This window comes from Acinonyx jubatus, chromosome E1, assembly GCF_027475565.1.
Source record: "Acinonyx jubatus isolate Ajub_Pintada_27869175 chromosome E1, VMU_Ajub_asm_v1.0, whole genome shotgun sequence".
Classification (NCBI taxonomy): Eukaryota; Metazoa; Chordata; class Mammalia; order Carnivora; family Felidae; genus Acinonyx; species Acinonyx jubatus.
In genome coordinates, this window is record NC_069397.1 from 16,397,612 (window position 1) to 16,412,490 (window position 14,879).

Consider the following 14,879-nt stretch of genomic DNA (forward strand, 5'->3'; position numbering starts at 1 on the left):
ATGTTTCTAGAACATATATCTTATATAACTGAAAAAAGCAAGACCTATTTTATAGTCGAAACAAAAAAAATTTTAGGGGTATCTGGGTGGCTCAGTTGGTTGAGTGTCTGATTCTTCTCTTGATTTCTGCTCGGGTCATGATCCCAGGGTCATAGGATGGAGCCCTGTGTTGAGCTCTGCACTGAGCATGGAGCCTGCTTGGAATTCTCTCTCTCCTTCTTCCCCTCTCCCCTGCTCACACACACTTTCTCTCTAGAAAAAAATTTTAAAAAAGAAATAAAAGACATTTTTAAAAGTGGCTTCTAATATTACACGCTACATTTAAAATTAAAGGGCTTCTACTGCCTTTTCAGGAGTCCAGTGAAGCTTTCTATATGTAACATCACCAGATTACTTCTTTATGAATGGGCTTCCTGTGCAAAAGGAATTCTAGGTAAATTGAAAACAGAAACATTCTGGTTTGCATTTAATTGATTGTTCAAGGCCTAGATGCATATTCAGTAGCAAAATATGTCTAAGGTTTGATTGATCTGATATGCCAGAAAAAATGCTAATTGAAATGATTATTTTCTGAAAAGACTTTAACAATCATTCCACAAAACAGGGAGCCAATGTCATAGAAAAACTGCATTACTACCTGAAAGATGATATTTTCTTCTTGATATTGGAACCTCCTCTTGCAGTTCAGGACTCACAAATAGTTCCTCTTCATATATTTGCTCCTGAGTCCTCTTTTCCTGTGGGAGGATTTCAGTATGTTCAAAGGAAGCAGACTCCCTAGATTTTCTACTTTCTCTGAAGATACTACCTCTTCCTGACTGTAAAGTTGAATCTATGTCCTGTTGTTTTTCTGGAATTATCTCTCCAGATGGTTCTTGTTCCGCACGTGACCCTTTGTGTGGTTCTTGTTCTGTTACTGACTCTCTGTGTGATTCTTGTTCTGAGATTGACCTTCTGTGTGGTCCTTGTGCTGCTATTGATTCTCTGTGGCGTCCTTGTTCTGCAGTTGATTCCATGTGGACTCCTTGTTTTGAAGATGATACTCTTTGTGGTGGTCCTTGTTCTGTTACTGAATCACTATGTCGTCTTTGTTCTGTTATTAACTCTCTACTTGATCCTTGTTCTGGAGTTGACCCTGTGTGGATTTGTTTTGTTACTATTTCTCTGTATAGTTCTTTTTTTCCAGTAGACTCTTTGTCTTGTTCTTGTTCTTTGGTTGAAATTCTGTTTGGTTCTTGTTCTGCTGTCGTCCCTCTTTGTTGTTCTGGTGGTGTTGATTCTGTATATTCATCATGTTTATGTTGATCTTCTGGAGTTTCTAACAATGTGCTTTGGGTTTTGCTAGCATGTTTTTCAGAAAGTAATGCATTTATCTCTAAGAGCACTTTGTCAAAGTCTTCATAAATATGTTTCTGATTATCCATGTCTCCCCAGAACTCAGGCAAGTCTATCTCTTCAAATTCAATGAATGGCCCTAATGCAGAAAACAAAATATTTACTTAAACAATTGATCTTATAATGCAGAATCAGAGCCAGTAAATTAATGCAAAACAGCATTGATGACAGTAATTATAACATAGGCTTATTGTTTTAAATAAATAACAGCTTTCCCTCCAACACAAGAGGCAAAAAGATATTCAAAGGAACATAAAAGATGTTCACTACTGTAAGTTAGAAATCATCCCTTCCTAAAAGGTGTGGCTTTGGAAATGAACATGATTCTTCTTTTTCTACTTGCAGAGTTGCTTAAAACTGCCAACAAATAGAATTTATCCAGATTTGAAGGGGTACACACACACCAATGTTTATAGCAGCATTATCAACAATAGCCAAACTATGAAAAGAGCCCAAATGTCCACTGACTGATGAATGGATAAAGAAGATGTGGTATATTTACAATGGAATATTACTCAGCCATCAAAAGGATGAAATCTTGCCATTTGCAATGACATGGATGGAGCTAGAATGTATTATGCTAAGCAAAATAAGTCAACCAGATAAAGACAAATATTACATGATTTCATTCATATGGGGAATTTAAGAAACAAAACAGATGAACACATGGGAAGTGGGGGGAAAGAAAAGAAAAGAGGGAAACAAATCACAGGAGACTCTTAACTATAGAGAACAAACTGAGGGTTTGTTGATGGAAGGCAGGGAATGGGCTAGATGGGTGATGGGTGTTAAGGAGTGCACGGTGTAAGTGAGGAAACCAATATTACACTGCTTGTTAACTAAATTTTAATAAAAATTAAAAAAGAATTTATCTACTCTTGGTCCTCCCACAATAAGCACAGCATAGGGATTAAGGGGAGGACACATGTCTTCCACCTCAAATACCTTCTCAATATCTGCAATATCAAAATAAGGCAAGTCTCTATCCATGACTATCATTCCCTGGACTATGTTTTCCCAATATTAATTTTCCCCCTTTCTTATTCTCCACCTTTCTTTCTTTTTCATTCCTTAATTCCTTTCCTCCTCAACTTATATGAACACCTGTTTCATAAATCTAGGGAAAGATTAGATAGCATTCACCAGAACTCCACTTAAACACCACCACCACCACCACCACCACCACCACCAACAACAACAACAACAAAACAAACCTGGTGTCCAGGACCACTCTCTGTAGTGGGATTCATGACACAAAACTGTTCCTTTCTCACCCAAAATAGCCACGCTATAAAAGTGTGATTCCCACAGTTTTCAGGATTACTCTATATCACCCATAGATTTTTAAATATCCAACTAGTTTTACATAGAACTAAAATATTGACATTCTTTGGAAAACCCATCAATTTAGAGCCTTTTTTCTTTAAAAAATAAAAATAAAACCCATAATTCTATTTGTTTTGGTAGTAACATAAAAAACATATTTTACTGTATTATTTCAATAAAGGCATACAAGTAAAAATGCTTGGGAGAAGAAAACCTAGAAATGTTAGAATTCTAAGTTAGATATTAAAACTAGAATTTACCATTACCAACTTAATTTCCAAAATATTCAGATTATCACTCAAGCACCTCTTCATTTGAATGAACTTAAAATTGAGTTCTAACTTGACAACTTTAGTATTGCACTATAGTGAAAAATACATCTAGTTGTGATGAGTGAATTGTGTGGGAATGAACAGTTAGATATAGCTATCATGATCTAAGGGAGATGTCATGTGAAGGGATTCCATGGGAATAGAATGGCTTTTATTATGCCGGTGTATTACATCATTCCAGCTTGAGCACACTCCCTTTGAGTGGCACTTACATTGTCTTGGGTTTCGCAGCAAACTTCTGAGCATTTTCGAACTTTGGTCATAGAATGTTTCCAGCAAGGCCAATGTCCTCTGCCGACCCAAAAACCCTACCTAAGCAGAAAGTTTGCAATTAGTTGTCACAGAAAATTTGAGATTTTTGTGTAAATGTAATATGGCTTATTGAAGCTTTTATCATCACCACTACTACCATCATTACGTAAATAAAAGCTGAGGAGTCAAAGTCAGGAAAGTTATACCTTGTCTTCAGGCTTATATTCTACTTTCCCATCCTGTGACATGTCAAAATACCTTGCACTTAAATATATAGATGCTTAACAAATAGTTACTGACTTAATTGTTAAATCCAATGTACAATGCTCAGTTCTTATCTAATTTGATCTGAGTATGACACTTGAAACAATTAACTGCTTCCTACTTGTTCTATTTTTCGCATTGTTTTTATTTTGAGAAACATTTTAATTATAGAAAAATAGAGAAAATGATAAAACTAACACTTGTGTTCCCAACACCCAGAAATGATGATTATCAACATTTTGTTTATGTACTTTAAAATATATTGTTGACATCATAAAACGTGTACTTCTTAAAATTGCTTTTACTTACTCAACATTGAGATCAATTCATGTATGTAAAGAAATATACTTTATTCCTTTTAGCTGCTGTTTTCTATTCTATAATATGAAAACACTGTAATTTTTTTAAGTCCCTTTACTGATTGGCATTTCAATCATTTCCAGTGTTTTGATACTCAAATAATGCTGCAATGGATTTCCTTATACACATCTCCTTGAGTACACCTGTAAACATTTCCTTAGGGGAATAATTAAAAGTGTAATTAATGGATTGTATACTATGTGCATTTTCACCATTAGTAGTTATTGCTAAATGTTCAACAAAACACCTATACCAATTTACTTCTCACCATTACTGAATAAGAATGTCATTTCTCCATATCCATGCCAATACTAGATATTGTTAAAGGTTACAATTTTTTTCAATCTGATGGATAAAAAATGGTATCTAGTTATTTTAATTTGCATTTCCCTGATTCTTAGTGACATTAAATATTTTCATTTGTTTACTATGTATTTGCGTTCCCTCATCTATGAATGGCTTTTTTACATCCTTTTCCTTTCTTCTGTTAGAAAGAGTTGCCTATTTCTTACTAATTTGTAAATTTTTGACAATGATCATTCTGTGATCTATATAGCAAATACCCTTTCCCAGTTTATCTCTTATTTTTTAATTTAACTTTTGGTGAGTTTAGTCATATCATAGTTTTTAATTTTGAGGCAGTCAAATATATTGATTATTTCTTTTATGATTTGTGCTTACTAGAGGTATTCTTTAAGAATATTACCTACCTGAGGTTTAAAGGCATGCTCTATACTTTATATAGGCTTCTAAAATGTTTATAATTTTGTTTTCCATATCTAGGTCTTTGATTAGATAGGACCTATTTTTCCTCATTATGGAGGCTCAAATCTAATTTTAACTTTTCCCCAGTTGGAAAAGTTAGCATTTATTGATTAGGCTCTTCTTACTGATTTCTATTGCTACCTATGTCATATGCTAAATTCTCACATACTCATAAATCTAATGTCAGGTCCAATATTCTGTAAATACAGCTTTATTTTGAAAAACCCGGGAAATCCTCCCCAGCTTGCTCTTCTTTTCATAATTGTTTTTGCTATATTTGGACCTTAATTTCCATATAGCTTTTAAAAAGTAAACCTTTTTTTATAGTACAACATACATACAGAAAAGTATACAAATAATAAGCATATGGTTTTATCACAGTATAATCACACACAGGAGCTGTTTCTCAAAGGAGAATAGTTAACATTAGTAGAGGGTATAATTTTGCTCCAAAACTCAAGTAATCTACACTGTAATTCTTCTATTGCAACTTGCCATAACATTCCAATTTGCCCCATACACTTCAAATACTGTAGGATAATCTAGGTGTTAAGGTATAAAGTAAAGAAGAGTTTTTGCACTGTAGAGTACAAAACCTACAAAGCCTTTTCTTTCTCTAGGACTTTAGTAGCTAACAGCTCATTTAATGTGTAACAAAAAAATATAAGAGTAAAGGTTGTTCCTAAAATGTAAAAAGGTCCAATAAGCATTGTTCCTCTTTTTTAGTGGCAGGCGACATATTTGCTTCATATTTGAGATATCCTGTCATGTTTCAGGATATGCTAAAAATATTGCCATGGTAGTAAACCCTGAATTTGTATGGTTTTTATCTCTCAGCCTCTGACACATATGGGTTGTACCAAAGCATCTAAAGCATCATGCTCAGCAGATCCAATCACCATGATGGAAATCATCGTGGTTAGTAGATCTGACATTCTGTGAAATGTCTGCATAATAGATTTTAATAGAAAGAAAGAGGGCTGCTTATTGCTCTGGCAAGGCAGTAAAAGTATAGTGCTGACAGGTTAAATCAAACTTCTGTTGGTCCTTGTAAACTGCTCTAGAGAGAATAGTATTTGACAAACCAATAGTTGTAAATGAGGAGGTTGTGTCAGTTTGGTTCAATAAAGATTCCACACAGTGGATAACAACTGCAAATGGAGTTGTAGTACTCTACAAACATTCTTTAAGATCTACCTTCTGCATAGGCGAAACAGGAGAATTAGACAAGAATGTGATAGGGTTACTTCTTCTGAACCTTCATTCATGTGTTTTTATATCTAATTTCTGTGGAATGATTTTGTTTTTGTTATTTTTGTTTATTTTTACCATTCTGGCAGACTGAGAAAGTTCAGGAGTTTCTATGTGGTCCTTCCTACCATGACATCCTTTAGTCCCTAATTTGTGAGGATGCTGCTAGTCTCTGAGTATATCTATTCTAATTATACATTCAGGAACCAGAAACAAACAGAGCTAAATCCAAAGATTAATTGGGGGACCAAAATAGCATTTATCACTTGACACCTATAAGCTCTAATTTTAACCAGTGGTCCACTGGGGAATTTTGAGATCTTAGGAATTAGTATTAACTTGCAATCAGTGTCTGGTAATCTCTGAAAGTCTGGGATATTTTCCTTTTTCCAATGTATATCACCCTAGTAAATGGCTACAGGTATTTTGAGGAATGCTTGCAGTAAGATCTACAGTATATGTTTGAGGCAGTCTTGTAGGATTCTTTCTCAAGAGAGCCAGACTCCTGTTCAATCAAAGAATTCTGGGTGTATAAATTGGCTTAAGTCTGGAAAGTGGATGAGAAGCCAAGATTCTCCCTTGAGGTGTCTCAACTCATGTTTTTAGCCTCATAGTTAGAGCTTTTCTGTGAATAACTCTAGTAATAATTTAATAGACATCCTATTTATGTAACTCTAAGGAAACCGGTCAAAATTTTCAGATGGCTACTTTAATTCTTATTGTTCATTGTGGTAATTCCAATTATACATTCAGTAAGTAGGTAAATAACCACAGTGTAAGTCCCAGACAAAATGAATTCATTATAATATGGACCTTGACATTGGGCATTGAGTTAAAATGCCATTTATCTATGATATCTATGAGCACTGACTTTGACCAGTAGATCTTGTCTCAGGCAGTTAAATACCAGGTCTTCTATCATTTTGGAATCCCATAATTTCAATGGCACTATCTACTACCATCAACTTCAGCCTACAGAGGAGAGCTACCAAAGAGATTTTTTTTGGAGATACTAGTCTTCTCCTCATTAATGTACTTCTCAAGAAAGTGTCATCTGTGCCCTCTGGGGGGATATGGTAAAGGTGCATAATGGGCAGACCACATAAGAGAAATCAACTTTAACAACCTTATAAGCTTTTGGATTTCTTCCTCTATAGTATTCCAAGAAGACTCTGGCATCTCAATCTCATTGAACATAAGCCATATTTGAGTCAAGGTTTCAATTTACCTACCAAGAAAACTGTTAAAACCATTCACAGATATTCAAAATATTATTGCTAAGTAAATTTTCTAAGTATATTGACAAGTTTGAGCCAATCCAAACTTATATCTATCCTTCCTAGTCTAAAAGTTTTATAATCAATCCCCACACATATTCTCTAGGTTTTTGCTGCTATGAATTAGTAAAAACTTACTATTCCCTTAGAGTACCAACAATCACCTCTCAGTACAGATTTGACTAGTCCTGTTGGGACATGCTGAGATCTGACTCCAACTTTGGGTCTAATGGCAATGAATGTTGGACAGGTGGGCCTTAAGGAAAATAGACATCCCCCTGCAAGCTGAGTGCCTTAAGTGAAGTTATTATAGGGGCTATAAGGAAAGAAAAGCTAATATTCTCAAACAGGAGAGAAGGGATTGCTTCTGCTGCCAAGGAAGGCTTAGAGAGATTTGTACTTCAAGTCTTAGCTTCCATCCAAACGTAAACATTCCAAGCCTCAAGGTCCCTCTATTTTCCAAGCAGCATGCTGACTTTGCTATAAGAGACTTGACAACTCTGTGAATTCAACTTGCATTTTAATCCTGTTATATTAAATTTAGAGGCTGATTTTTCATCCACATCTGCCCTAAAAATAAAAGAAATAGAGATTCCTTCAGAGCCATTATGAAAATTTTATCGTTTTCTGACTGCAACTTGAGCGAGAATTTAAAGCCCTGAGCTTGTCTTTTACTTTCTACAATATCTCCAATGTAATGAAATGAAGCCCATCCACTGACAGCCCTTGTAGTCAACACTTACTGTAATTATGGTTAAATGCAACAGCCACTTGGTCTCTTAAAGCCCTTCCTTCAAAAGACACTTCATCCCAAGCAACCACAGTGACAATTTAAAAATATGTTTTCATTGAATAATAATAAATACATAACAAGGTGTGCAAATACCAAATGTTTATTTCAGCGAATGTTTACCTATACTATACTGTATACTCTATATAAGTACCACTCAGATAAAGATATAGAACATTTTCATAATTGCCCGAAGTCTCCTTCATGGCATCTCTTAGTCAATAATTCCTCCAAAGGTAATTATTATTATGATGTTTTCACTATAGATTAGTTTGCTTATTTTTGTATTTCATATAAATTAAATTATATAGTATATACCCTTTTGTATCTTTTTTGTTCAATATTATATCCATAAATTTTATTCATGTTTAATTTTTCTGTAATTTTTTTCATTGCTACATAATAATCCACTAATATATATAAAGATTTATTATTAAAATCTTTAATATATATAGATTTATTAATATATATTAATTAATATATAAAGATTTATTTAATCATACCATTATTGATAAACATTTGTACTATTTTTAGTTTTTTACTATTATAAATAATACTGTGAGCATTCTTGTTTTTTTATCAACCTCAAAGAAGTATAATTTACATCCAATAAAATGAGCCAATTTTAAGCGTAGAGTTCAATGACTTGTGACAATGTATACATCCACATGACTACCACCAAAATGAAGATATAGATTTTTTCATTAAATCAAAAAGTTCCCTTGTGCCCCTTTGTACTCATGGCCCCAGAAAACTATCATTCTGCTTTCTACTGCTATAGATTAGTTTTCCTTTTTCTAGATTTTCATATAAACGAAATCATGTAGTATGCATTCTTTTTTGTCTTCTTTCTTTCACTTAGTATAATATTTTTGAAATTCATCAATGTTATTGTGTGTATCAGTACTTCATCTCCTTTTATCGCAAAGTAGTATTCCATTGTAAGGATATAATACAATGTGTTTATCCACAAGTTGATGGACACTTGGGTTGTTTCCAGTTTGGAGGTGTGAATTACGCTGCTAAGAGCACTGGCAAACAAGTCTTTGAATATTCATATTTTTCATTTTTTCTAATTTTATTTCATTTCTTCTTGGTAAATAGCTAGGAGTGGAATTGCTGGTTGCTGGCTCATATGGCAAATATATGTTTACTTTTTCTCTATTAAAATTTTTAAAAGTTATTTATTTTGAGAGAGAGAGAGAGAGAGAGTTGCAGAGGGGCAGAGAGAGAGAGAGAGAGAGAGAGAGAGAGAGAGAATCCCAAGCAGGCTCTTCACTGTCTGCACAGAGCTGGACATGGGCTCAAACCCACGAACTGTGAGATCATGACCTGAGTCAAAGTCCAAGCTGTAACAAACTGAGCCACCCAGGTGTCCTTATATGTTTAACTTTTTAAGAAACTGCCAAAGTGTTTTCCAAAGTGTTTGTTCCATTCCTATCAGCAATATATGAGAATTCTAGTTGCTTCATATCTTTGCCAATATTTGGCATTGTCAGTCTTGTTTTTTTTTTTTAATTCCAGTATAGTTTACAGTGTTATATTAATTTTGGGTATGCAATGGAGTGGTGGAACAATTCTATACGTTACTCAGTACTCATCATAAGCGACTCTTAATTTCCTCCACCTATATCACCCATCTCCCCGTCCACCTCTCCTCTGGTAACCATCACTTTGTTCTCTATAGCCAAGAGTCTATTTTCTGGTTTGTCTTTTTTTTTCTTTGTTCATTTGTTTTGTTTCTTAAATTCCACAGATGAGTGAGACCATATGATATTTGTCTTTCTCTGACTGACTTACTTCACTTAGCATTATACCCTCCTGATTGATCCATGTTGTTGCAAATGGTAAGATTTCATTCCTTTTTACGGCTGAGCAATATTCCATTGTATACATATACCACCTCTTCTTTATCCATTCATCTATCAATAGATACTTGGGCTGCTTCCATAATTTGGCTATTATAAATAATGCTACAGTAAACATAGGGGTACATATATCATTTTGAATTAGTGTTTTTGTGTTGTTTGTGTAAATACCCAGTAGTGGAATTACTGGATCATATGGTAATTCTATTTTTAATTTTTTGAGGAACCTCCATACTGTTTTCCACCAGTTTGCATTCCCACCAACAGTGTCTGAGCACTCCTTTTTCTCCACATCCTTGCTAACACTTGTTTCTTGTGTTTTTGATTTTAACCATTCTGATATTTTAGTTTTGATTTGCAATTCCCTGATGATGAATGATGTTGAGCATTTTTCATTTGTATTTTGGTCATCTCAATGTCTTCTTTGGAGAAATGTCTGTTCATGTCTCCTGCACATTTTTTAATTGGATTATTTGGTCTTAGGGGTGTTAAGTTTTATAAGTTCTTAATACATTTTGGATACTAACCCTTTATTGGATATGTCATTTGCAAATATCTTCTCCCATTCAAGTAGGTTGTCTTTTAGTTTTGTGAATTGTTTCCTTTGTTGTGCAGAAGATTTTATTTTGATGCAGTCCCAATAGTTTATTTTTGGTTTTGTTTCCCTTGCTTCAGAAGACATATCTAGAAAAATGTTGCTATAGCTGATGTCAGAGAAATAACTGCCTGTGCTCTCTTACAGGATTTTTCTGGTTTCAGGTCTCACATTTAGGTGTTTAGTCCATTCTGAGTTTATTTTTGTGCATGGTGTAAGAAAATGATCCAGTGTCATTCTTCTGCTTATAGCTGTCCAGTTTTCCCAATACCATTTGTTGAAGAGACTATCTTTTCTCCAATACATATTCTTGCCTCCTTTGTTGAAAATTAATTTACCATATCAACAAGTGGCTATTTCTTGAGTCTCTATTCTATTCCATTAATCTCTGTGTCTATATTTGTGCCAGTACCAAACTGTTTTGATTAGTATAGCTTTGTATTAATATCTTGACATTTGGGACTGTGATACCTCCAGTTTTATTCTTCTTTTTCAAGATTGCTTTGGCTTTAAGGTCTTTGTGGTCCCATGCAAATTTTAAGATTATTTGTGCTAGTTCTGTGAAAAATTCTGTTGGTTTTTGATAGTGATTACATTAAATCTGTAGATTGCTTTGGGTAGTATGCACATTTTAACAATATTGGTTCTTGCAGTCCATAAGCATGGGATATCTTTCCATTTGTTTCTGTCGTCTTCATTTTCCTTCATCAGTGTTTTACAGTTTTCAGAGTATAGGTTATTTACCGACTTGGTTAAGTTTGTTCCTAGGTATTTTATTATTTTTGGTGCAATTGTAAATGGGATTGTTTTCTTGATTTCTTCTTCTGCTACTTCATTATTAGTGTACAGAAATGCAATGGGTTTCTGCATATTGATTTTGTATGCTGCTACCTTACTGAATTCATTTATCAGTTCTAGTCATTTTTTGGTGGAGTCTTTAGGGTTTTCTATAGAGAGTATCATGTCATCTGCAAATAGTGAAAGTTTTACTTCTTCCTTACCAATTTGGATTCTTTTCATTTCTTTTTGTTGTCTGATTGCTATGGCTATGACTTTCAATACTATGTGGAATAAAAGTGGTGAGAGTGGACATCCTTGTTATGCTCCAAGTCTTACAAGAAAATTCTTAGTTTTTCACCATTGGGTATGATATTAGTTGTGGGTTTTTCATATATGGCCTTTATTAAGTATGTTTCCTCTAAACCTTCCATGTTGAAGGTTTTTAATCATGAATAGATGCTGTACTGGCACTGGCAGTCTTTTTAACTCTAGCTATTCTAAGTGGGTGTAATTTTTAGCTCATGGTTTTAATTTGCATTTCTCTGATGACTGACACTGAAATATTTCCATGTATTAAGCATACATATATTTTCTCTTCTGACATGTCCATGGCATTTTTAACTGAATTATTTCATTAAGTTATAGGAGTTCTTTATGGGTTCTGGATTCAAATTTTTTGTCATTAAATGTATTGCAAATATTTTCTCCCAGTCTATAGCTTCCTTTTCATTTTCTTCATAGTGTCTTTCCAAAAATGGAATTTTAAAATTGCTTTTTATCAAATTTTCTTTTAAGGTTCATGTTTTCTTCTGGAAATTTGATTTTTACCTTAAACATTTAGGTCTAAAGTTTATTTCAAGCTTTTTTTTTTTTTTTTTTTTTTTTTTTTTTATCGTGTGAGGTAAAGCTTGAGGTACTTTTATTTCCCCCTAGAGTTGGTAGCCAGTTTTTCCAGAACCTTTATTTCAAAAGATTATCCTAGGCACCACTTTTTGTTGAAAAGCAATTGCCTGTGCACATGTGGTTTTATGTCTGACTCTACCTGGTTCCATTAGTCTGTTTGTCTATCCTTACACCAATACTGTGTGTTCTTGACTTCTGTTGATATATAGTAAATCCTTAAATCAGGTAGTGCGACTCCTCCAACTTTGTTCTTTTTCAAAATTATTTTGGCTATTCTGCATCCTTTGAAATGCCATATAGATTTTAAAACCAGTCCTGTCAGGGGCTCCTGGGTGGCTCAGTCAGTTAAGTGTCCAACTTTGGCCCACCAACTTTGGCCCAGGTCATGATCTCATGGTTCGTGGGTTCGAGCCCCTCGTCAGGCTCTGTGCAGACAGCTCAGAGCCTGGAGCCTGCTTTGGATTCTGTGTCTCCCTCTCTCTCTACCCCACTCCACTCACACTCTGTCTATCACTCTCTCTCTCAACAATAAATAAACATTAAAAAAAATGTAAAATGTAAAACTAGTCCTGTTGATTTCTACAAATAAGTTCACTGAGATTTCGGTTGGAACTGTGTTAAATTTATAGGTCAGTTTGAGAACGAATAATATTTAGCCTTTTGATTTATGAATATAGTCTTTGAGACAAGTGAGAAATGCTCTCTCTGTTTTTTAGGTTTTTAAAATTTCTCTCAACAGTGTTTTTTAGTTTTTAGTCTATAGGCATTGCAAGTATTTTGTTCAATATATCTCTATTTCGTGTGTGTGATATTAATGCAAATGGCATTTTATTTTATCTATTTAAAAAAATTTTTAATGTATTTATTTTTGAAAGAGAGTGAGTGAGTGAGCAGGGGAGGGGCAGGGAGAGGGGGAGACACAAAATCCAAAGCAGGCTCCAGGCTCTGAGCTGTCAGCACAGGGCCTGATGTGGGGCTCAAACCCATGACTCGTGAGATCATGACCTGAGTCAAAGTCAGATGCTTAACTGACTGAACCACTCAGGCACCCCAGGCAAATGGCATTTTAAAATTTCATCTTCCAATTGTTCATTGCTAATATATAGAAATAAATTGATCTTTGTGTATTGACTGTATGTCCTGAAGCCTTACTAAACCATGTATATTTTCTGGTGGATATTTCAAAGATTTTATTTCAAAGATTTTATTTCAAAGATAAAAATTTTTATTTCAAAGATTTCTTAGGATTTTATACATAGAAGATTATGTAATTCCTGAAGGAGTTTTCTTTTTCTTTTCATGCCTTATTTCACTGGCTATTACTTCCAGGACAATGTTAAATAAAAGTGGTGAAAGTGGACACCTGATATAAGGAGGAAATCACTAAAATTTTTACCATTAAGTATAACCATAAGTTTTTTTATAGATGCTCTTTATCAGGTTGAATAAATTCTATTTCTATTTGCCAAGAGATTTATTGTTTTTGTTTTTTAAATGATGAATAGATGTTGAATTTTGTCAGATGATCATACAGCTTTTCTTTTTTTAATTTCTTAATGTGGTGAGTTGACTTGATTGAATTTTTACCATTAATCAACCTTGCATCCCTAGATTAAGCTCCATTTGATACTGATATATTACTTTTTTAATATATTACTGAACTAACTCAAAGATTTTTGTATCTTGTTCAGGGGAGATATTAGTGTATTGTTTTTTGTCTTGGAAGAGTTTTGTCTGGTTTTGATTTAAGAATAATGCTGGTCACATAAAACCAGTAGGATGTATTCCCTCTTCTATATTCTGAAAGACTGCATGGGTTTGGAATTAGTTCTTCCTTAAATGTTTGATAGAATTAATCAGTGAAGCCATCTGGGCCTGGAGTTTTGTTTGTGGAAATGTTTTTAATGGCATTAATTAATTTCTTTATACATATAAGAGTATCTAGGTTTTCTATTTCCTCTGGAGTCAGACTTGGTAATTTGTGTCTTCCAGGAAACTTGTCCATTTAATCTAATTTGCAAATTTACTGACAAAAAGTTGTTCATAATGCTCTCTCATTGTTCTTTTAATGTTTTCAGGCTCTGTAGTGATGTCCCCTTTTTCTTTCTTGATATCAGTAATTTGTATCTTCCCTTTTTTTCTTTGATTAGTCTACCTAGAGATTCATCAATTATATTAATCTTTTCAAAGAACCAGGTTTTGTTTTGATTGATTTTTACTATTGTATTTTTTTCTATGTCATTAATTTCTGCCCATTTCTTTATCATGCCCTTCTTTCTACTTAGTTGTTATTTATCTGGTCTTGCTTTACTTTTCTAGCTTTTTGAGATGAAAGCCTAGATCACTGATTTTGGACCTCTCTTATTTTCTTTATAAAAGAATTCTAAGCTATAAATTTCTAAGCACCACTGTATTGCTCCAATTATAATGCATTGTGTTTTTAATTATCACTATTTAGTTTGATTATCATTAAATTATTAGTTTTAACTATCATTATTTAATTAGTTTAATATTTTAAACTATTTCCTAATTTCTCTGATGATATTTTTTTGTCCATTGGTTAGTTGGAAGTGTGTTTTTAATTTCTAAATATTTGGGCATTTTCCAAGTATTTTTCTGTTATTGGTTTCTAATTGATTCTGCTGTAGCTAAAGAACATATACAATATGATTTCAATTCTTTTAAGTTTATTGAGACCACTTTCATGGTATATCATTTGAT

General features: G+C 33.6%; 1 protein-coding gene across 37 annotated transcripts in view; it reads right to left on the bottom strand.

Moving 5' to 3' along the window:
* The window catches only part of EFCAB5 (EF-hand calcium binding domain 5), a 191,027-nt gene that overhangs the window by 62,847 nt on the left and 113,301 nt on the right, over positions 1–14,879 (bottom strand). For all 37 annotated transcript variants that reach the window (XR_008293974.1, XM_053211616.1, XM_053211625.1 and 34 more), the window contains 2 exons: positions 3,266–3,365; positions 638–1,474 (listed from right to left, as the gene is read on the bottom strand). Coding sequence is in view for 36 of the 37 variants with exons in the window: in XM_053211616.1 (XP_053067591.1) it covers positions 638–1,474; positions 3,266–3,365 (937 nt within the window). In the remaining variant the exon portion in view is untranslated. The remainder of the gene's footprint in view (positions 1–637; positions 1,475–3,265; positions 3,366–14,879) is intronic.